At 40.7% G+C, this 23999-nt stretch overlaps 2 protein-coding genes across 2 annotated transcripts; both read right to left on the reverse strand.

The window, feature by feature from the left end:
- Positions 1 to 1007: 1007 nt before the first annotated feature.
- fmn2b (formin 2b) lies at positions 1008 to 18286 on the reverse strand. The gene is made up of 19 exons (XM_087792711.1): positions 16582 to 18286; positions 15880 to 16133; positions 14272 to 14474; positions 13991 to 14141; positions 12924 to 12958; positions 11144 to 12162; positions 9661 to 9805; positions 8663 to 8750; positions 8444 to 8505; positions 8252 to 8337; positions 8035 to 8164; positions 6342 to 6488; positions 6052 to 6111; positions 5856 to 5976; positions 5106 to 5198; positions 4698 to 4749; positions 4317 to 4466; positions 4158 to 4239; positions 1008 to 2524 (listed from the first exon to the last, which is right to left on the reverse strand). Exons 1-19 carry the CDS (start codon positions 18060 to 18062, stop codon positions 2498 to 2500), a joined length of 4386 nt encoding a protein of 1461 aa, XP_087648837.1. The 5' UTR covers positions 18063 to 18286; the 3' UTR covers positions 1008 to 2497.
- A 1804-nt stretch (positions 18287 to 20090) lies between these two features.
- Positions 20091 to 23921, reverse strand: chrm3b (cholinergic receptor, muscarinic 3b). Its single transcript, XM_087792712.1, has 4 exons — positions 23859 to 23921; positions 22448 to 22743; positions 21015 to 21670; positions 20091 to 20672 (listed from the first exon to the last, which is right to left on the reverse strand). The coding sequence occupies exons 2-4, from the start codon at positions 22675 to 22677 to the stop codon at positions 20185 to 20187; spliced, it is 1374 nt and encodes a 457-aa protein (XP_087648838.1). The 5' UTR covers positions 22678 to 22743; positions 23859 to 23921; the 3' UTR covers positions 20091 to 20184.
- Positions 23922 to 23999: the final 78 nt, after the last annotated feature.

Here is a 23999-nt window from a genome sequence, read left to right on the forward strand (position 1 = left end):
TCCTTAAATATATTTATTTTTTTCCTAAATGCCTTGCATTTCAAAAATATGTTCAATGTAGAGGGTAATAAGAGGGTAAGACAATGTGGATTACTGGGAGTCAAAGAGTTGGCATTGTGTGTAAATGATCTGTGTAAGGTGACAAAAACAATGAAGCAATTGTGTACACTTTTGTAATTAGTAGGAGGGTATAAAAACTCGCGTTGAGAAAAAAAATATTTTTTAAACCTGAAAATATAGAAAGTTACATATATTTAATAATACAAATCAGGTAGCAGTGGTGATATTTGTATATTTTTTAATAAACGATCAAATCATATAGAACATAATTAATGGAGGTAATATATTTATTATGAACAAGTATACGTTTTTCTTGGAAGAGCATTGAGAAAATGTAATTGCTTGTTGGTTCTTCCACTCCTGTTATGTGGTGTAGAACTATGGGCCGACATCTTTCAAAGTAATACAAGGCAGCTGCTTTAACTACATAACATGGCTTTAACAGTATATTTTAAAGTAAAACACAGAAACATGTGGAACTCTTTACCAAGCAAAATAAAAAACACAACTGAACTCTTTAAAGACGATAAAGATGCGTTTGACTCCAAAACTAAAAGAATACCTTAAATAAGTAAAAGAAACTCAGGTGGAAGACCTGAATTTATGCTGTCCTTCCATCAATGCTACATAGAGACTCTATTTGACTCAACATCAAGCAGCCGGACACAGTCATTGACAGGAATCTAATTTAACCAGAATAACATTAAAGACGCTACGTTGCTTCCCCTCGCTCGCCTTTCTCTCTGCTCTTCTCAGACAAAATCCAAACAAATGTATTTGTAGTTTTATGTTACTGGCGATGTTAGATGTTTTTTGTAGTGATGTTTCTAACCCTTTTCTTATTTTGGAGTGGCTTGACTATACTGATTTTAAGAGAAAGAAATGTTAAATCCTGAGCATAGCCACTTAATTATTAATGACACAAGAAATAACAAGAGAAAAACAAATTATACTGATTGAATTATCTTTATTTTAGATAAATTACACGACTTCCAGTCCCCATGCACCTTTTCCATTTCCTACATGCACACAAGTCTTCGAAACACAAAAGTTGTCTCATTAGACTTTACCATATTTTACAATTTGTTTCTGTACATTCTGGTGATCTATACACACACAGCTCCTCTTTCACAGACAATGAAAATACTTGTGTGTTATGGTGTATAGACAGTAAGTGCTGCAAGTATGGCTGAAACCTGGTTGCATTTACTTTCAAAATAGTTGCAATATCTCCACAAAATATATTTGAAAAAAGGAATTTAGCACAACTCTTTTGCTGGGAAAGCTTCTCATCATATTTTGACACATAAGCAATGACCATTATTATCATTTAAAGAGTGTATTACATACGTCATCGAAGTCCACCTATCAACATAAATAGTGACCCATATTAACAAACATTACAACCAGCAAGAAAAAAAAAATTGAAATTGAAATGTACATCTCACATTCTTGGGTTCCCACATTCCAAGTAGACATGAATGAGATCAACAAGAGAATCTTCAAGTTATTCAGAGTGAGGGGCGGGTAACAGCAAACCTGTTCACTTTAATGGATAAACCACTAGTAATATCAAACACCACATCTATAGTTTCATTGTGTAGGAGCTGAGTTGAAATCACACTGTTATTACATGTATATTATCAAGTTCTATGAACAGGATTTCTCGTAAAGGTTAAAAGGCTCTTGATAAACATGATGTTGAAATGTTCTATAAGTGAGTATATCATTTTTCTGCATATATTGAATCAGGTTTGATAGTTGAGTCAGTGAAGTGAAAGTACACATTGATACTACAATGGTGCCTGAGATGAGAGGAGAATCTGCCAAAGCTAAAAAGTAACTTTGGTGAAATTACCAAGCAGAAACTATTTTAGTGTTGACACTCCTCTGTATTTGACTTTATTGTATCTGTATTTTAAACCTTGCCAAAGTGAAAACAGAGATGAGTCAGATTGTGACTGACCACATGAATTTCCTGTGACTGAATTGAAATCTCATAACATACGTTCACCTACAGTGAGCAGCTCAAATGTATATGCTATGTTTATGTGGTGTGTGTGATAAAGTGTGAAATGCAAACATTTCCCTTTTAAAATGTATAAAACAGCAAATGAGATGAGAGTAAACAATAAAGGCAGATGTGTGTTTAGTAAGAGGCAAAATACAAAGTAAACTTTCGTACACAACATTTTTTTTTTTGGCGGAAGGTGATCTCATACACACTTCCCTGCAACACAGTCAGTAGTGAAGGTGCCACAGATGAATGAAACATTGTACACCGTGATGGTGTTTTACATTAATGTTGACATCAGTTGTTAAGTAAAATAAGGCAGAAATCCAGACAAAACTGATTGAAAATAAATACATTGTTATGTCCAGCTCTTTTTTTTTCAGACATAATTTCTTCCCCACGAGTCTTGTGTGAAGCAGCTGCTCAAATCTTCATGCCAAGCTTCGCTTTCTGTGAAAAGAACAGATCACAGAAGTTACTTCAGAGCTCAGAAATCAGCATTTAACCTTTAACCTTTTTAAACCTGAGATATACTCTATAATATACTACTATATTTAGGATCCAATATATTTCTGGGACAAGTGAAAATTCAAGATATGCAAGATGCACCGTCGTAAAACAAGTTTATATCGCTCACTGAAATGTTACTCTCCAAGGTATTGCCCCCAGTCTCTGATATAACCTGTATTATTCAACCTAGGAATGTAATTAAACACCAAGTGTTAATGCTTTTTCCTAAAGACTGTAGTCAGTGTGTCTGTGAGATAATCTCAATGTTGCGTTCAACTGGTTTGATACATGTGATCCTTTATTTTGAAAATTAAGTGGACCTCACTTAATTGAGATAATTAGGGTAGAATATATAGGATATATATATTATTATATATTTAGTTCACTATTCACAGGCTGCTTGAAGAACGAGCCAATCAAGAGGTCACATTCCATACATGCACAAGTAGAGTGAACCAATCATTACTTTGTTGGAACCTGCCATTCATTGCTCCAGGTATTAATCTCATTGTCTCAACTGTAACATTTATTAACAGGAATATTAAGAGAAAACAAATCTTCTGGAGATTGCAGTGAGAGTTAAACAAAACCAGATTGTACAACAACAACTCATTTGCAACACAAACACTTCTTAAGACTGTATTTCTGGCAAAGAGCACACTGTCGATTCCAAGTCCTTAAACAAAACTACAATGTTCTACAGTTATGAATTCATTAAAGAAAATGCTCGTCAAAGCCGCATGATTTATTTATGATTACTTGTTGCCCATGGTTATTGTGTATAAGTAGCTTAAGTTGCTGTAAACGTGCTAAGCGTTTTACTGATCTCCTAGTTACCAGATAAGTTGACTTTGTGTCAGTGTCCTTGTGGCTTAAATAAGGAGAAACCTTTGAAATACATTAAGAGATTTCAAAACTAGATTTTTTTTTTATTCTTTTTTTTAAGTCTCTTTTTGGGTCAGTCTTAACTGCACTTTATGTTTCACAGCTCAACTACTATGACTACTTCTACTATCACACCTGGAATTACATATGGAGTAAAACTACTGCTAACAACTGGACAGTCAGGGAAAAGAGAGACTGCAGTGAATTCCTAAACTTTGGTTCCTACTCTTCTCCCTGCACAGGTTGCGTGGGCTGCTCCTGAACTCTCTCTACGATCTCACTGGATCTCACTGACTGGAGGGGATTCTGTTGATGTATGCTTGTTATTCCAGTTTTCTGTCTTTTACAGGGTTACTTTTAACACATAGTACCACCTCAAAAACTACAACCAGATCTTGGGGAAAAGTTTCTTTTCATAGGATATCAGTTACAAAAAAAGTTTGTTTTTTCATACCATGAGTACATGCCTTTTCCAACTGTAACCACAAAGAATGTGGCCGTTTAGTGAGATGTTAAAACCAAATGTGTTTCTACACTCACACCACAGTGGGAGTTCATTTTTTCTCTTTGCTGACAATAGAATAGTGGGACCACTGCTACAGCTAAAAATAGTGACAATATGTCAAGAGAGAAACCAGAGTATTTAAATGCATATCCATAAGTAAATATAAAAAAAACTCTTTCTTACGATGCCTGAAGCATGTTTGGGTTTCACACTGTACGATGCCTTCTCTTTGGCCTGACGGAAACACTCTTCTGCTGCCTTTAACCTGCAAATAAAATGAGAAGAAAGCTATTTAAATGATACAAGTAGATAAAGTTTAAAGGTAGATAGAGCGAATCGTACCTCTCCTTTATAATACACTTGTTCTCCCTCTTCCACTGGTCCTTGAAGTCCGATGAAAACTCATACCAGGAAGAGAAGAGGGTGTTCGGGGAGACCTCCTTCTCCCCGCCTTTGGGTTTTACTGAGAAGAACAGGGTGAGGTCTAGGAATCTGAGGGGGAGATCAACAGTTTTGTCATATCTTGATAAGTCATTCTGGTCTTTAGCAGTATTTAGCAGCAAGCTTAGAGTAACTTTGTTTTGAAAACAAATTACATGTTCATGTGTTGACACGTCAGATTTTCATGTACAAATACAAAATCTTTAGTGCCTGTTTTTCAATATTTGTTTTAAATTGCTTTAGGAAACACGCAGTTTACAAAAAAGGCGGTTTTGCGCTTACAATTTACGTGTGCTGCCCAGTTGTGTCTCCAGTGTCTCCAACTCATGTTTAGCTGTGGAAGAACAAAACAACAGTTTTATATAACAACATTCATGCAAATGTCAACACAAAAATATAAGAGGTCTGACAGAGTACATTACTTTGTGTTTTACCAATTTCTCTGATATCATTTCGGAAGTTACTTGACAGTACCCTGGCATAAGTGAAGACAAAGTGAGTGACTAAAAGGATGCGTTTTGTTTTCTTCATACATTCCAGCTCTATATGAGATTAGGATGTTAAACATGCCGAGTGTGTCCATGGAAATAAGGTCACTCAGGAGACACAATAGCATGACCTTGCTACAAGAATGTGTTCTGAAGCTAGATTACATGTCTGCATATAGAGTCATTCTGTAATCTCCGTTACCTTGTGATAGAAACTCCTCCATTTTGTCTTTGAAAGGCTGCAGGTTCTCCTCATCAGACACTTTACAAACCTTCTCCACTTCTGATGTGCAGGCTGAAAATGCAGAATATTCACAGAATGAGACCAGCTGGTGCATTATTAGTTTCGATTACATAAACAGTCATATAGTCATGACTCAATTCTATATAGGGCATCTGGTGGGTTTTCATCCACTTGTCGACTCACTCATTAAATAATGACTGAGTATGATTGATATAATTACAGTATTTATGTTGTCAGACAAAAGGAGAGAGAAATACGTTCACACCTACTCACAATTATGTCTCTAATTAACTAGTTATTGCATTAAGAAAGGAAATGGTTGTTTGCCATTGAAGCTTGGGTAACAGTAAGGAATAAAAAAAACACCTTTTTGAGCTAAATGTTTAACTTTCCATTCATCATTACTCTATCACAGCTGTTTGACGGTACAGTTGACTTTACATTATTTATATGCTGGATTAACATTGGATCAAAAACCCAACTCAAAACATCTAATGATACTATAAAAACTGAAATATGTTTAACCACACACTTTCATAATAAGATTTTCATTATATAAAAATACTTGTGAAAACGTGAGCAGTTGGCAGTTATATCTGGATGGCAGGATTACATTTTAGGAGTTCAGCTTGATTCTTTTTTTCTTTCCATTACTGTTTTGAGCGGCAGCTAAGCCACAGCTGAGAGGAGAAAGTGAGTGTATCTTACCCCGTAGGTCCTTTCTGAGTCTGCATACGTCTTTTTGAAAATCCTCAAATTTCATCTGTGAAGCCTGGAACAAGTCATGAGGTTCAGGAAGAGGAAATATGGACGTCTCCCTGCCAGCATCCTGGAGATGGAAGTCGCACAATTCATGAGAAACATTATAACAACTGTGCCTAGAAGTGCAGCGAGAGAATCTCACCTCATCAAAGTGTCGGAGGTAGTAAGAAACAATGTATGATAGAAGACTCTTCGTGCTGTCCTGCAAGTCAAATAGAAGAAAAATAAAATGGTGACATCACTAGTCAACTTCATCTACCCTACATCTTCTGCTGCTAGTAGTGGGTTAACAATTTCATCAGGAAGTCAACAGTGTCCAATAGGCCATTCTCTCCACTCAGGCTTTATATCCCAATAACTTTCCAAACCATAATTAAATCTTGAAAAAACATCTCCATATTAAATGAATTTAAAGTCAATCTTTTTACTCACGCTGCTCTTGACGTCCTTTAATTTGGGCAGGATGTCCAGACTGAAGCCGTCAGCTTGACCCCGAGTTCGATTCCCACCGTTCATAAAGTTTCCAAAAGCCAGAACTAAACCAAGAACCTTCTTCACTTTTTCACACTCCTGTAGCATCTGAAAAAAGAATCGCCATTAATGTTGTTAGTATATTATTTAAATGTATTCCCCTAAATACACAAACTACAAAAATGGAAACCATGAAGTGAAAAAGGAAAATACTAGTATAGGATTCAAATGATGGTAAAGGATAGTTTCCCGTATTATAAAAGGTTTGCAGGAGGTCCATCTGAATGTCCGCATCGAAGACAAACATAATGCTAAGAAAGAGATGTGACTTTGTTGTTACACAAAATGGTGTCCTTGTAATATGTGTATATACAGAGATTCATTCATTTATTTATGTGCACTTTGTTTTTTGGGGTCAGAGGAGTGGTGACGCTCCAATGGACACTCTGGAAGTGCTGCCTTTTCATCACAGGAAACCTAAAATCCCTCAAACATGCTCTTACTCATAGAGCATTTTTATTTAAGAGGCATTGATGAAAAAAGATTAGCAAAGGATTACTTTTACCTGTGGACCTTTGGTGATTTGTAAATTTACCCATCTCTGTGTTATTTTAAGTACATTCGCACGGGATAACTGACGTCTGCAAAATATGTGTCATGTCCGCTTCTACTTCATGCAAAGACAAGTTGTACCTCGCGCTCCGAAATGTAAACACTACAAAAGAAGGCCCTGCACTCAAGACAGGCCCTAAATGTAATATCTGTATGGGGCGAGGCACGATACCAACGAATGTTCGACAGATGGTGCACCACCATATGGTCCGGGAGGGGATTTACGCTTGTCACCGGTGACCCACCGTAAAATAATTTGGCGACTGGACCAAAATGAAGGACTGAATGGACTATCTCAAAAGTAAATAACGGGACAGCCTGAAAGATAACATGAAGACCGGGTCCGATCTTGTCCACCGTCCCAATTTCTGCTGTCAAGACCAAATTTCCACCGCCTAGAACCTATAGATACAGATCTAGCAATCTGAAAGAGAAAGGTAGCATATACATGGCAAGATGGAAAATTGCGCGATTACAATAATAAACACCGGCATGCAGATTTGCACTGGACTAGTATTATCACTTGACATCTGTGTTTGGTGAAATAAAGTAAGTAATTTGTGGCTTAATTATTACGTTACAAATCACGGACATGGTGCATTCGCACAGGATTAAATCTCCGACATTCTCCGCAATTATTACAAATCGCCCTTTGGTCCATCCTGTGCGAATCTGGCTGAAGGATGTTTTTGGATTGTGTGACGAGTTTGTGGTCCAAGGACAATATACAGAGAGCGTTCAGGTTCACTGATAAGGTACTTATGGTTGGATTCCAACTAAAGGGAGCTACACAACACTTGCTAACTTTTAGCTTTAACTTTTTTTTACTAATAACCTGGCAAACCTTCTCACTGAAATACAAATATAGATGTATAAAATATAAATAAATAACCATGATTTTGTTTTAATGTGTGTGGAGGAAGCTTTGGTCAGATATGAGCTTTTAGTCTGGTACTAATTGAGACAACACTATCTCATGATGCAAGAAAGCAGTCAGAGAATACATTCAGCAGTGAGTGTGTGTGTGTGTTTTCCTCCTCACCTTGCACACTTTCTGAAGCGTGTCTAGTTTTCTCGTGATAGAAGACATACACTCAGAGAAGCTGGACTGGAACAGGATGCAAAAGACTCTGCCTGAGAAGTTGGGGATCAGAGAAAGCTGGTAGAGAAACCTGTGATACATTAGAGGCCAAGTCAGGTCGGGATCTGTCAGGCTGTGCCGACGCTTGTCAGAACATATTAACTCGACGCTCTCTTACTGCTCAGGTTTATCCAGAGGTTTTTCCTTGTCTTTTGTGGACTTGAAGTGCTTTTCAATCTTGTCCAGCTCCTCCTGCTGTGCTCTCTGTTGATCATCAAGAGATGATTGTACGAAGACATTAACTCCAGAAATGACGTTAAATAGATAAGTAGTGCCACTAATCCCTTATATGAATGTACATGGAGCTCACATTTTCATAGAGAGCTTGAAGAGTTTCCAAGTCCACAACGGTGTTGTCCATGTTCAAGACAGCTGTGATAGAAGAGTGAGACAGTTAGACCGACAATATTCAACACGTTTCTCATTGAATTAATATCCTCAGTAGAGGGGATGGAAGGGTGAAAACAAAGTGAAGCGTGCTGGAGTATTATTTTCTAACTCCAGAAGATGACAGCTTTCTGTGACTCACCTTGATGGATGTCTTTCATATCGAGGTGCAGGGAGGACATGAGGATTCCTACAGCTTGAGAGCGCTTGTTGTTTAACAGTTTAACAACCTATCGAAGAAGAAGGCGGAAAAAGGATTAAAACCAACCCCCACATTCAAACATTGAGCGGTGGGATATCGACGGGTTTCAAACGAAGCTTTACTTAAAACACATCCCTGGATCAATACAGCTTTTAAATTGATGACAACCAGGAAGAATAAATAGACGAGGGCTTCCAGGATCTGAGTCTCGATGTTTACGATCATTGATAGATTGTTTCACAACATGAGTCTGGTTGAGAAAGAAACCAGGTAGGACAGGTTCAGATCAATATGTTTATATATGGACTGACAGGGAAGAAAGGTGTCTTTAGTTAAACTGGCCAAACCCTATCTGTTATAATTTAGATTCATTCATAGTATCATTCCTTGTTGTTCGCACCTGAATATGATTATACCACAAGTGAGATTGGTCCAGGAACATGCTGGAACATTAGTTTAGACTTGATTAACATTGACTGGGCATGAATACGCCAAATATAGCAACAGATGGTTTTCTCAATGTGAGGCAACAGCAGGCAGAGAATCATTGGTTTAAACCATTGTAGGGCATTGGGGGAGTATTTGCTACCACATGCTGATCCATTGTAACTTTCATTGAATAAAAGCGTCCGAATGAAAGACCCAAAAGATCAAAGACCACTATGATATCTACCAGTAAATAAACAGTACAGTGAGATGCATGAAGGTAATTCAGTGTTTTGTAGGCGTTAATCATTTTCGGAGTCACTTCTTTTCCTCTGGTTCACCTTTCATCATCAGTCGTTTCATTTCTACATCTCTTAAAAACAGCCCGTCAAGACAGTGGGTCCTCTGAGGTAAACCAGAGTTTTTGGACCACATTAATTGACTGGGGACGTCCTGGATTTGGCCCCCGTTTTTTTTGCTTCATTAAGTGAAAAGGAAGTTACTTCACCGACCTGTTTTGCTTTAGACTTGGTGATGGTGTCGGAGAGCGGCTGCTTCTTCTCCTTCACTGCAGTTTTAGAAAACAACTCTACAAACTCCTGGAAGTCCACATCCGGCTCATCTATGTTTTCCCACACCAATGAAGAAGACGCCTCTCTGAAAGACACATTTTTGAAAATATACTATTTAATAGCTTCATGTTAAATACCAAAAAACTGATGTTTAATTTGTAAGGAGATGTAAAAAGTTAAGACACATTCATGCTAGTGCATTTTCTCTTACAAAAACACCTCAGTGAAGCAGTGTACCGTTCCTGTTGTGTCTGATAACAGAAAAACTGATGACAGACCGTAGGAGTGTTATTCCTGTACAGCTACGTGGAGTTATTAAGATTCAAGTGTCACTTGTGTTATAGTTTTATAAAGGAAATACAAGATTTAAAGTTGATCTGCTGTATAAACAATAACAACTGAGTCACACGAAAAATGATTCGGTGGAAAATGCTTTATGTCTGAGGAGGATAAATGTTTTTGTAATAAAGAAATCCGATTGTCTGAAGATAGCTGGTGCTAGTGATGGGTTGATAAGACAAAGCATCAGCTGTATCATGATACAGTCTTAATTTTGAAGGACCACTAGATGGCACTCTTGCTCTGGTTTAAGAATATTTAGCTCAAATTGACTAACTCAATTAAACCTCACATCATTTTCAACTGAGAGTGCCATCTAGCTTTTTAAAAGTAAGACACTGCATCATGATACAGCATGAACCGCTAGTGAGGCCTCATCAACCCATCACTAGCTTGTGCTGATGCTTTGTTTTATTTTAAATGCATTGAAGAAACTTAATCGATTGACACAGCAATAAGAAAGAAACAAAATATTGTTCATAATGACAATGTTGTAGCTGTTCTGTAGCGCAGTTGTTACACACAGCATACAGTGTATGTATTTGTAAACAAAATGAGAGAAATATTCTTAATAATAGTCTCAGTTTATGGTTAATATCTTCATAAATCCTCTCAGTACTTCTTATTAAAACACTGTTTCTAATAGATGGCTGTAAAGCAGTTTTGGTGGTCACATGACACTCATAGAATTTCCAGGGCGGGTGGTCCAGACAAAGATATGTAGTCGTGAAAATAAAAACACAAAATATAATAAAAGAATACCTAGATCATTATATTAGTTATGACTGGGACATTAAACCATCACCACCAAAAAAGAATAATATTGTCCAAAAATAACATTGTTGCTTCAAGTTCCACATTTGGACCCAAAGAGCAACAAAGTGTAAGGTAAGGTAAAACTTTATTGATCCTGAGGGATCAATAAAGTTTTATTAATAATTAGTAATAATTATAATAATATTTATATTATATAATAATATAAATAATAATAATTATTATTATTATTATAATAATAATAATAATAATAATAATTAGTAGTAATTAGTAATAGAGTGTGTGAAAACTGAATAAAAAATGTGCTTACTTTTTTGGATTCAGTTGGATTCGGGTCCAGTAGAGTGGCTTCATGGGTCTAGGCGGCTCCACCACCGCCTTCCTTGGCGGCTTTTCCTGGGTCAGACTCAACGAATACAATCCAAGGGGTAGAGGAGGAGGAAGCGAGCCCAGAGCTCCGGGAAGAGCTGGTGGAATACAGAAGGGAGGAGGAGGAGGAGCAAGACCACCTGGAGGTGGAGGTGGAGGTGGTGGAGGTGCTAGACCACCAGGGAGAGGAGGTGGAGGTGGTGGAGGTGCAAGACCACCAGGGAGAGGAGGTGGTGGTGGTGGAGGTGCTAGACCACCGGGTAGAGGAGGTGGAGGTGGTGCAAGACCCCCAGGAAGAGGAGGTGGAGGTGGAGGTGGAGGTGGAGGAGGTGCTAGACCACCAGGTAGAGGAGGTGGAGGTGGTGGAGGTGCAAGACCACCGGGGAGAGGAGGTGGAGGTGGTGGAGGTGCAAGACCACCAGGTAGAGGAGGTGGAGGAGGAGCAAGACCACCAGGTAGAGGAGGTGGAGGTGGTGGTGAAGCAACATCACCTGGGACAGGAGGTGGAGGTGGTGGTGGAGCTGGTACTGAACCTCCAGGTAATGAAGGAGGAGGTGGTGGAGGAGGAGGTCCAGGCGTGGGCTGAGACAGCTGCTGGCAGTTGCAGTGAAAACCTTCCTGAGCAGACCCAGTCTGTAGTGCTGTACCCCCCACACTTGCATCACTGCTAGGCACTTTGAATCTAAAGTTCTCGTCCAAAGGCGAGGTCTGCACTGACTTGGCCTCTAGACAGCCCAAGGATAGAGCCTCCGTCTGCAGGTGAGCGTCACACAGCTCCCTCAGGAGACCCTCGTCAGGTCCAACCTCCTTGTCCGCGCTGCTGGTAGTGTCTTTGTCCAGCAGAGGGGGCTGTCGCTCCAGCTCTGCGATCTTAGTCCTGAGGTCCTCAATCGTCTGCTCCAGTTGTTGGATGACGTTGACATGTTTCTCCTTCAGCTTTGTTGTCAATATAAACTCCTCCTGTATGACAGGAAAGAACATTATTCATCTCCCGTGCCTGTTCCCCCCACAACTGTTACGGAGCATGTTGCACAATTATTATTCTTTTTTTTTAACATAAAATCTATGTAAATGTTTGAGATCTTATGTATCTCTATTGCTGACATATATAGTAATAATAATAATAATAATAATAATAAGAATAATAATAATAATAAGAATAATAATAATAATAGTAATAATAATAATAACAATAACAATAACAATAACCAACAATAACAATAACAATAATAATAATAACAGCATTAACTTAACTAACAATACGATATATATATTTTTTTTATGATTATTAATATTATTGTTATACTATTTCAAACTAAAAAAAACATATCTGAATGTATACTACTGATTAATATGAATGTTCAAAGCCTAACAGAACAATGTGGGGAAAAAAGAAACCATGCAACTATGATTCTCAAAACATTAAATGGAAATAAACATTTTCACGTTTGTTCCAGTTTTTTATGTCCAGATGAAGACACATGTCAAGATGAGGCAATGGATGTTTTTGGCAGATTAGCAAAAATAATTCCAAACAAATAAGAAAAGTAAACACTTGCAAGTTTAGCCATTTTAAACATGTTCTATGATTTAAGTGTTTAGGAAGTTGAAAAAAAAACAGAAACATCAACAGCCCTTCTATTAATTAATTTAACCTTCATTTATCTGATTTGGAAGTGACTTAAGATCCATATCATTTCGACACTTGGAAAAGTAAGTACCTGATATTCCTGACTCTCTTGTCGCTCCTTCAAACCTGCAGAGATAAGAATCGTAAATGGAGGACATATTGATTGACACATTATCACTTGTCCATTCATATCGAAATTTATAGCCGTCGATGGCTGAAGGGCTTTTAGAGCCTGTGGTTCCCTGTCAACTATCATGTGGATAAAATAACAATAGCACAGTTTTCCATCTCAGCTTCAACTGATATCATCAGCTGAAAGAGGTCACATGACCACCAGAGCTCAGTTATGATGGGAAAACGTGACAGTCAAGAAAATAAAGTCATAAATTCAAAATGTATATTAAAAAAATCAGTTAATATTTGTCATTTAATAGAGCAGTTAAAAAAAAAAAAATCTTTCGACTCTATTAATTATTGCATAATATATGATTTACTCTAAGTGATCAATTTATTACCCAACAATGTCATTGATATGATGCTTTGTTTATTTTATTCATGTATTCTTCAGGTGTTGGAAGAGATATGAAATTAACCAACTCAAATGTATTAAAAAAAAGGGTGGAAAAAAAACATGTCTGATTTGGATATCTGTAACTATTTAATCTCTGTATCAGAGCTCAGTCCATTGACCAAAATCAAAAGGTCCTTGAAAGACAAAAGAGGAGAATCCCCTCGGAGGCCGACATGAGAGCAGATGATTGTCGAGCACGTTGTGGCAAATGTGGATGTCTCTCCGGTTAAAAGACTCAGACAGTTTGCGAGCGTTTGCAGCTCTTTTCGCTGAAGTCAACTGAAAATGTTCCACATCAGTGACTGTCACTCACCTTGATTGTCCTCTAAACATGTCGAAGCAGCATGGAGAAGTGACAAAAAATGTTTTAAAAATTTTGGGGTTACTATATTTACTTTATAATAGACGTTATATTCTGAAACATTTCAACAATATTTCTATGTATTTCACATAGCTTAATATTGCAGTCAAGATTTTCTGAAGCAAAAACTTCTGAATCCAGATGTACACGTGAAGAATGTAGAGCAAAATGTCTTACAAGCTGCAGAGTTTTGGTTCTACGCAGTAAACATTTCAGAGCGACTCACCAGCCTCTGTGGCACTGAGACTAGTCTTGCTGTCTCCTCCTGGCTTGATCAGAGGCCACGCGTCCTTCAGTGGACCCGATAATTTCCCCTCCAAACTCTCCATCGACAGAGGCGGCTGGTTCACAGTGGCCCACGTGTACAACTGGTCGTGCTGAGGAGACAGAATCCACCTCAAAGTATTTGTCATATTAATCATATCTGCTCTGTTACTATTCCACTTGTTGTTTTTTTTAGCGGTACTTAATGTCCATATTGATCTGTGCACACACTAATATACCTACATCAAACTTCGTGGCTGCTGCAGACGAGGCGATCTGAGCCGTGCTGCCTCCCAGCTGCTCTCTGAAGCAGTCGGTGAAAGGCAGCAGGAGTCCCATGGCCAGGATCCTGGAGCAGAGTCTCTCGGCCTCCTCCGACTCCTCTGACTCCTCCGGCTGCTGCTGCTGCTGCTGCTGCTGGAAGAGCTTCTCCAGCAGAGTCCGACCTGCAGACAAGAACTATTACTGTAATCTGCTTCACCTCTGCGGAGCTCACATCTCTATGAGCATTACCCAGAGGTATTACAGGAGTTATACAGATAATCTGTCTCACACACACACTGTACACACACTCGCACACCTAAACACACACACACTCATTTAATCATCTGCTCATCTGACAACACATGTTGGCAGAAGATGTGTTAACAGTTAGTTGTGAGAGAAGTTTGATAATATTTGTATATTTGCTGGTGCTATTTGTTTAAAACTCATCTTGTCTTTGACATCTGTTTAAGAAAGACTGTGTTATTTTAAACAGTCAAACACATTTTATAAACCAAATCAAACCATTTCCATCTGTGCTGACACAGTTTTTAATTGAATCAAGCTGATCAGACCAGATAGAAGAGACAGAAGAACAGTTCTTATTGTTTCTCTTATTCATACTTTTCTACTTCAATGAACACAATATTTATTACATATACTCTTTTTGCCTACCTCAATATAAAATATAAAGAAGATGAGAATAAAAACATTTATTCATTACCTATAATGAATTAGCATTTAGCATAAGCATGCTAAATTTAACAGGTCGATATCTAGATGGACAACTGTTTCATTAACCCTACTTGCCTTCACTGGTGACCACAATCTGGAGGATTTGCATTTTACTTTCAGACATGGTGGATGAACCGCCCTTAGACAAGTAAGTTCTAAACACCTGGGTTATAGCGGTAAAACTATATTCCCGTTCAACTTTAATCTTTTGTTTGTTGCACTACAGAGGCACAGAAACCTTTAGTGCCTCACCATGACATTTCTGGAAGAGAAATGCATCATGGTAGATTACTTGTTCTTTCTTTTGTCCCCTAACACAGGACACAGAACTCAAGTTTTATGTCTCTGTCTCTGTTTGGTAATAAAATAAAACCATTGATTCTAACACACATGTAAAGTGCAAAGATGTGTAATTATTTAGTATAAAATGATTCTATATTATACTCAAAATTCACGTATTTCTTTAGCATTCAGCAAAAATAATCTTTGTGGACAATGTAAGATAAGTTAAAGATAAGTATTCAGGCATAGTTCCAACATCCAGTTACAGACCCTGAAATGCTTGTATGGTGTTTGGGTCTGAGGGACCCCTTTCCACGATAGAGTTTCACTCATTCATCATTCTGAATCAGAAAAGTACAGTCTTTATTCAATCCTTCTCTTTAGAAGTTTCCTTTCATCTGTAGATTTTAGTTACTTTCAGTGCATTTTTTTTTGGATTGTTCCAGAATCCCTTTTTACTGAATCCCCTCCAAGATATACCTAAAACAATCATGGCAATGCCTGCAGTTGGAACGAGAAGATTGCAGCGACCAGTGCTAACTACAAATAAGAACTGTAAGAAGCACACACCTGTGAAAACGTCCTGGAATCCACAGGTGGACATCTGGCCACAGGAGGAGCGCCTGGTGGCACAGAGGGGTTGACTCCCCCCTCCTCTGTAGCCCACCAGATATTCTCCAGAGTCCACAGAACCGCCTCCGTCCTCGTCCCTCCTGCTCATCCTCCTCTCCACCTCTTCCGTCCAGTCGGCCGAGAGACTGAGTGGTCGGGCCAGACTTCTGGAGCGCTTCCTGCGCTGCTGCTGGTGACTGTCCGGGATCATCCTGACGGCAGAAACATGTGTGAGTGCATTATAAGTAGACTGTGTATCATCTGGTCCTTCACAGTATCTTCTCAAGGAAACTTTTTAAAATAAAGAAACAACTGAACTTTGTTCTCAAACTTCACACTAGCTGGAACCTTTTTGAGTAATTTGACGTACAATATCACATTTCAGGCCCCTGTTCACATGCCTTGGACCATAACCACGGTTGATGATTCCTGCTTGAAACACATCGATGTCATTATCTTATCTCGCCTACGGCTGGGTGATCAGTAACATGATGGGTCTAAGAAATCCAATTGTCTCCGTCTTGTTTTGATATCCTTGCATTTGGCCTGGATTCTACTCAAAAATATTCTATTCTCTTACTAAAAGACTATTATTCCAGTGAGTTTATGAGCACTCGCTACTTATAACTGCCATGTCCAGACACCTGGGAAGTGATGTACCTGTGGAAGGTGTGGTGGGTTCGGCGCGGTGACATCGGGCTGTGGGAGGGGGAAAGGGACGGGGACTGTCCCGGTGAGCTGAGCTGTCTCGTGGTGGTCTTGATGTAGGAGGGGAAGATAGGTGGATACGGTTTCACCGCTGACGCCGAGGAGGCATGGGTGGCTCTGAGAAGATGTTTGGCCAGGGTGGGACTCTCCTGCGGGACCAGAAGTGGGACACAAGCACTGCTCCTCCTGCTCTGCTCCCTGGATAAAGTGTCTGCCACAGTGTGCTCGGGTTCAGATGCCGCACTAAGGCAGTCCTCCAGGGACTCTGCGCTGGTGCCTGCGTTTAAAAGACCTTCCCTTTCATCAGACATGGTGGCCGAACTGAGCCCACCGGATAGTTCCAGACTCTTATGGGCATCCTCAGGAGCAGGACTGAGGTCCCCTTGTCGGGGTCCAACACTTCCTTCACTCTCCCCGGCACTGCCACGTGTGAGAGGCGAGAAGCTGTCAGTAGTCATGGCGACTGGGCTGACTGTCGCCCCCCTTGTGGTTTCCATGGAGATGTCAGTGAGAGGGGGCTGCTGTGCCCAAGCATGGTGGTCTTTTGTGCTCTCCGCTGTAAAAAAGTAAGATTTCCCCATATTCTTCCCATCCAGTTCCAGGTGCTGCTCCTCATCCCTCTCTTGTTTGTCCCTCGCTGGCGTCTCCTGATGGTTCCACAGCCCCCTTTGATCAGAGGTCCTGTAGGTTCCTTGGGCTACCGAAGTCACAGTCTCTAGGAATGACAGGGCATCAGATCCCAGCTCTAACTCCGGGGTCAGCTCAAGCAGCTCTGGAGGACTTATCTTGACCCCACCATTGCTCTGCTTCCTCCCTTCCCTGTCGCCCCCTCTCTGGGTCACCCCATGGTGCTGCTGGTGCTGAAGTTTGATGGCGAGCTGGATGTCAGCAAGCAGATCTTCGTGGTCTGCAGCAGAGTGGAAGCTGTAGATGTCGGTGTCGGACCCGGAGCTGGTCACCTTGTGTACTCCCTCGTCGGTGGGAGACGTCGCTGCCGTGGACACTTTCCTCTCCTGCTTCTGGTCCTTGCCTCCCGACTTGTCTGGTTTGGGTCTCTTCTCAGGGAAAGCAACTTCTGTGTCCGAGAGTCCGAGCTCGTCGGCAGAGAGGTCCGGTGTTCTGGTGCTCAGTTCATCATGGAGAGAGACCAGGACGTCTTCCCTGGAGCCGGACACCGATGCATCTCCTTTCCCCTTCAGGTTCCCTTTCCTCTTCCTGATGGAGAAGACGGAGGACTTGGATTCTTGTTTGTTTTTCTTCTTGCCTGTTCCGTTGCCATGATGCCCGCCTCCCCCGGCTCCTCTCCCTCCATGCTTACCATGGACTTTCTTTCCTCCCTTCCTTGTGCTCTCCCCTCCTTCTCTCCATCCTTCATCCAGAGAAGGGTAGCTTCCATTTCCAGATTTCTTCTGCTTCGCCTCCTGGTTTCCCATGTCGATGCAGGGTGCCACAGCCTGCCTCCTCCGCTCAGGTCATGTCTGATCTGATTCCTCTGGCGGATTAAAAAAACAACAACAGAGGAGTCCTGGACTGTAAATGAGGATCAGGGTATTTCTGTTCTTCACATCGCAGGCTTTGCTTCCTCCTCGTTGTTTTCCGGTGACGAGAGCTAGCGTAGCTGTGATGCTGATGCTGAGACAGGAAAGACTCTCCCCTCCTCCTCCTCCCTTTCTCCACGGCTGCCCCTCCTCCCTCCATCTGCTGACTGGAGTCACGCATGCTCAGAGCTGCTCTTACTGGGAGGCAAACTGGTCTGGAGGAGACCAACCACTGGGCCGTTAACACAAGAATGTTGAGGAGAAGAGTGAGATGGGAGGATGAGAATTTCACTGAGCCACTTCGGCTAATCACATGCTGACTGATGATGCGGGATTACTCTGGCACTGATTACCCACAATGCACAGCGAGGGATGGGTTTATTTTTAGAGAGCCCTCTAGTGGACGTCTTTGAAACTGCAGAAGGATTATGGCAAGTGGAACAAAATCCCATTTTTTTTAATTATTAGTAGATTCTTGATAGTTGTTATAATTATCGATGTTATTGGTTTGACTCACAGCTATTTAACACATTTTTGTTCAACAATTCTGGTTTCAAGACCATATAGACACATTTAATAGTTTACAGTTTACAGTCCATTAATATAATACTATGTATATATTGGTATAAAAATGGATCATTACGATTTACAACAGTTTCTTGTCAGCTTTATTGTCACCTTTTGGAAGCTTATACATTTCATTGTCCTCACAATGAGTTAGTGTTTCTCGATGCAAGAAAAAAAACAGAGGGCTATTGGATGGTAATTTAAATTTGTTTTTAGAGTTATGGCAAGTACAAGTACGTTATGTTAAGGTGTGGAGTTGGATTTCTTTATGAATCACTAAATGATAACGTGGTACTACATGTGCCATATTGCGGCGGAAGAATTGTGACATTTGATTAGAAAAAGAAGGGAAATTGTGTTGATCAAACAATAGTTTATTAGACATTTAAATGTCAGTCTCAAAATGATACAATATGATGTACAGTAATATATACAATTTTAGAAGAACAATAGAAACACGTTATTTCTTTAAAACATTGGATATCAAATAAAACGTTTTTTTCAAAAATATGTATGTAAAAGTAAAAGAGAAAAAAAAGTTTCAATTTCGAATGAAAGGCAGCTACGTGTCCGTCTCTGGCTGTGGCTACTGCAACCCCACTCTGCAAGAAAAGTATTCCAACTATATACATTTGTTACAAGTCAGGCTCTGTTTAATTTGAGTCATTTTAGTTCCTAAAATCATTTTTTCCGTCCATAGCAGATTTAAGAGCTTTTTTTCTGTTGACTTCATTTTTCTTCTACTGTCTGCTGTTGGTTTGTGTGGTTGCGGCATGGGCTTGTGTGCGAGCTGCATCGTCAGTGTGTGGCAATTATCTCTATGAGGTGACGACTCTGAAACAGAAACTTTGTTTCAAGTGATAGTGTGCAGGTCTGTCTCTGTGTGTATGTCTCCGTCTTATGTGTCTCAGTGTTTCCTACATGTCGTTGTTTTTGTGTGTTGACTTGAATCTCTTTCCAAACCTCTGCCATACTTGCAGCGACGATGATGGTGTCTTGGTTGTGAGATCACAAAACACAAAAAGATTTTCATCAAGGCAGTATTTAATATAATTTCAGTTTATAAAAAATAGAGTGCGACCCATTTTATCTAAATATACCTTTAATACAGAACAGCTGCAAGTGATACTGAAACAAAACTGACAAAAACACACTAACTAGCAAGTCTTACCTTTCTGGATGAAAGTGCAATGATAGTAGCATGCATGGGTCAAATAAAAAGTGAGAACGTATGAGAGGGACACTGCTGGAAACCTCTGACCCCCAGAGAGATCATTAACAATGTGGACCAAAAAATCTGAACATTGTTGGGTCAACACAGATGCTGAGGCGACAGACAAAGTCATTGAAGTTGGTCTCTTCTTCACCCCCTTATAGGGGCCAATCATCAGTGTAAGATGATCAAATATTGACCGTGTTCCTTCAGATCAAAACAGCCATTTGGTCTACACTACACCTGCGCTTTCTTCCGGTAACCTGTCGCGTTCCTCTGATGGAAACCTGGCTTGTTCTTCTTCTGGTTCCACTGACACATCAAAATGTCTCTGAAGGTGGTTCTGAAGGTCTTGTTGCAGAGAGCGTAGCACATGGGGTTGACCGTGCTGTTGACGTAGCAGAGCCAGTAGCCCAGCGCCCACAGAGTTTCGGGGATACAGTCCTGGCAGAAGGTGTTGACCAGGACCATGATATTGTACGGTAGCCAGGTGGTAATGAAGGCGAACAGGATAGCGCTGAGTGTCCGCGCCGCTTTCCTATCGTTCGCCTTTTTCTCATTCTTGCGCTTGTTAATCTCCGTCTTGGCTTTTGAGGCGAAGCGTTTGGCCATGGCTGCGTCTTTCATGGTGATGGCGGCAGGCGAGTCGGCGGGACACGAGGAGGACTGACTCTTGCTGGAGGGGGACGCTTGCTTCTCCTTCCCTCTCGAGGACTTTTTACTGTCTAGGTGAACAGAAACGAGACGCTATGAGAGTCATTATAGTATAAAATCATCAGTCACTTCACATATGAGAACAATAATAAAGAAAAAAAGGGTAGTCAGTCATGCAAAGTACGTAACTTTTCTGAACTATTTGCATGATATATGATACTATACTATACAGTTGGTCCTACCCTAAGGGACAACATAACGGCAGCACGAATGTAAGAGCTGGACATGACATGACAATACTTTCAATAAAAGCATCCAAGAGGTTTCATAGTTAAAATGATTAGGAAAAACTATCAGGAAATGGTCCTCCAGGTTCTTCTATAGCATACTAAGGCTCCAAGTCTGTATCTCACCTGGAGCAGCGGAGTCCGCCTCCCCCTCTCCTCCTTCATTGTTGTTCAGACTGTCACAGCTGCTCTGCTCCGCCTCCACCACAGTGGTCGTGGTGCTCATGGACCTGAAGTCTTGACGTCCCGGTAGCAAGTGGCAGCAGAGAGCGGCACATCTCCCTCTGTCTCCTGGTCCTCCAGGGTTCTCCTTGTTCCTCTCCAGAGTCTGGTTCAGTTCAGAGCTGCTGCAGCTTTGGGAGCTCATCTGCCTGGTCATGGCTGAAATACCTCTCTGGCTATTGGTCGCCCCCTCTTCTCCAGCTTTTCCACTGCTTTGATTCTTACCCGCTTTATTACTCGACCCTGACGCCTTGAGGCCTTGCACCTCTTTAACCCTCTTCTCCGTCTCCTGGAAGATCTTCCAGAACAGGAAGGCCATTATTGTGACGGGCAGGTAGAAGGCGGCGATGGCGGTGCAAAAGGTGATGATGGGTTCCGACAGGAACTGGATGTAGCACTCGTTGGGTTGGACCGTCCGTTTACCCACAATGTACTGCCAGAAAAGAATGGCCGGAGCCCAGAGAATGAATGAAATGGACCAGGCCAGACTGATCATGGTCATTGCTCGCTTGGTGGTACGTTTAGCCCGGTAGGTGAGAGGTCTGGTCACAGAGAAATACCTGAGAATAGAATCAAACACCTCAGTGATGTTGGTGCGATGGTCATGAACACACTGAGGATTAAAATCAATGGTTGATGTCCAACTGAGTGAACAGGATCTTGTTCCCTTGCTGTGCCGGCTGAACTTGATAGTGTGCAAAGATTCAGAATTAGCTAAAACATGAACTTGGATAGTTTACACTGCTCGTCTGCCAATCTGTCTTCATAAAAACACATCTAAATCAACAGTCTTGACAGTGATTAGTTGTTTATACCGATACCACAAATCCTTACTACATACACATGGTTTAATTATTTTAGTGACTTGATTGTGTTCTGTGTTTTCTCCAGTCAAGTTTTATTGTTTATTGTGATCAGAAATGTCTGTGGATTCATGAGAAATGTCTGAACAGAGCTGGGCTCATGGGCAGCAGCAGTTATAGGTCATACCAGTGAATGACACAAACTTTAAAATCATTCTAAATCCATTTGAAATTACAGATCAGCACCAAAGTTGAATCTGTTGATTGTCCCATTAACACACTTCAACAGCACTTCCTGAAAAATGCATTTAAAGAGGTTAAGAATTCAAGTTATTTTGGTAACGGACAGGCAGATATAGGCTGACCAAAACATAACCTTATAAGGGAGTTCTAAACGTCTATTTCTAGCCACGTCAGTGAGAGACTCTTCACACAGTTCCAAACTTAGTTCGGCCTTGATTGATCAAGAATGAAATATTACCATTTTACCAGCAGTATGTGGAGTTTACTAGAGCCCTCAGGAACAACCGTTACCTGTCGAAACTGATGACCAGCAGGTTCATGACTGAGGCGTTACTGGCCACGTAGTCGATGGCGAGCCAGAGGTCGCAGACCACCGGGCCCAGAGCCCACTGGTCCATGATGATGTAGGTGGTGTACAGGTTCATGGACAGAGTTCCGATGGTCAGGTCGGCGAAGGCCAGGCTCAGCAGGTAATAGTTGTTCACCGTCTTCAGAGCCTTGTTGATCTTGAAGGACACCATCACCAAGATGTTGCCCACGACCGTGACGAGTGACAGCGAGCCCGTGAGGAAGACGATGATGATGACCTGGTGAGAGTAAATGGAAATAACTTTAAGGTACACAAAGATTTTAGCACAATCTTCATGGAATTCTTGGAACAAATTAATAGATATTGAGTTCTAAAAAACTGACGTCACGCATGTTAGATTAAAAATGATTATACACTATACGTATACGCCATAGTTAAATTAAAGCTAAAAGATAATCAAAATATAAAGTATAAATTTCCCTTCATCTAAGAGCTTAAACGTTTGAATAAACATTCACAATCAACATTCCACTCAGACTGATTCCCTGTCTCAAGACAAGCTTGGAACAGAATTAAAGACATGACACCGGTTATTTAAAATGGTCAAAACCGGAGTCCGTTCCTGTCGCTCCAACACGCTGTCACTTCCTGGTTCTTATACTTCGCTTTGTGGAGAGAAATGGTCAATGCAGAGTGTCACGGTTCGTTTATTCGCCGCTTCAAGTCAAACAAAATAAAAGCTTTACGATCAATCGGGTGCACTTTCTCCTGGCGACTTTACAGGTCAATAGCCCCGGGAGAAAAGGTCTCGAACTGTAGAAACATCGCTATATTTAAGGCAAATTTCCAGGCCGAGAGGTCCTCCCCCTATCGCCATATTGGTTCCTTCAAGCTTGCTGTGCCACGATCCCCTGTGGAGACTCTTCCTAATTTGTTTCCTTTTCTAATCATTCAAATGTTCTTGGGCGGGGGTTTCTGTCTCCTAGCCCCCCCCCCCCCCCCTCACGGATGTGTCCCGCTTCGTTCTTTTGATCCACGACCCAAGGTGTGAAAGGGCAGACAAACAGACGATTTAAATAATCGGTCATGTCTTGAATTCTGTTCAAAGCTTGTCTTGAGACAGTGAATCAGTCTGAGTGGAATGTTTATTGTGAATGTGTTTTCAAACGTTTAAGCTCTTAGATGAAGCGAGTAATTTATACTTTTATATATTTTGATTATCTTTTAGTGTTCATTTAAGTATGGCGTATACGTATAGTGTATAATAATTTTTAATCTAACATGCGATATAAGCAACTCAACACACGTTTGATCGCACATATATTGTGTTGGGTCATGAGGTTTGACAAGTGTCTTCTACACATAACTGTTGTGTGAGTAGTCGATGTTTACCTGCCAGACTGTGTGTCCGCCTAATGGATCGAATGGTTCTGTACCGTTAACCACAGCCTTCGTGAGGTTTCCTTGTTCCCACGTGTCACTGCTGACATTCCAACCAGCCATGCTGTCCAGTAATAACGCTGACCTCTGGTG

This window comes from Callionymus lyra, chromosome 6 (assembly GCF_982586985.1).
Source record: "Callionymus lyra chromosome 6, fCalLyr1.hap1.1, whole genome shotgun sequence".
Lineage (NCBI taxonomy): Eukaryota > Metazoa > Chordata > Actinopteri > Syngnathiformes > Callionymidae > Callionymus > Callionymus lyra.

What these genes read in the sequence shown, in the direction of transcription:
- chrm3b (XM_087792712.1), bottom strand. Translation starts at nt 22,677, where the DNA reads ATGGTGTCCTTCAAGATCAACAAGGCTCTGAAGACGGTGAACAACTAT. An exon ending in CTGGTCATCAGTTTCGACAG is followed by an intron (nt 21,671 to 22,447) that starts GTAACGGTTGTT and finishes TTCTATTCTCAG; the next exon opens with GTATTTCTCTGTGACCAGAC. An exon ending in GGCGGACTCCGCTGCTCCAG is followed by an intron (nt 20,673 to 21,014) that starts GTGAGATACAGA and finishes CTGTTCACCTAG; the next exon opens with ACAGTAAAAAGTCCTCGAGA.
- fmn2b (XM_087792711.1), bottom strand. Translation starts at nt 18,062, where the DNA reads ATGGGAAACCAGGAGGCGAAGCAGAAGAAATCTGGAAATGGAAGCTAC. An exon ending in ACCCACCACACCTTCCACAG is followed by an intron (nt 16,134 to 16,581) that starts GTACATCACTTC and finishes TTCTGCCGTCAG; the next exon opens with GATGATCCCGGACAGTCACC. An exon ending in TCTCAGTGCCACAGAGGCTG is followed by an intron (nt 12,959 to 13,990) that starts GTGAGTCGCTCT and finishes TTATCTCTGCAG; the next exon opens with GTTTGAAGGAGCGACAAGAG.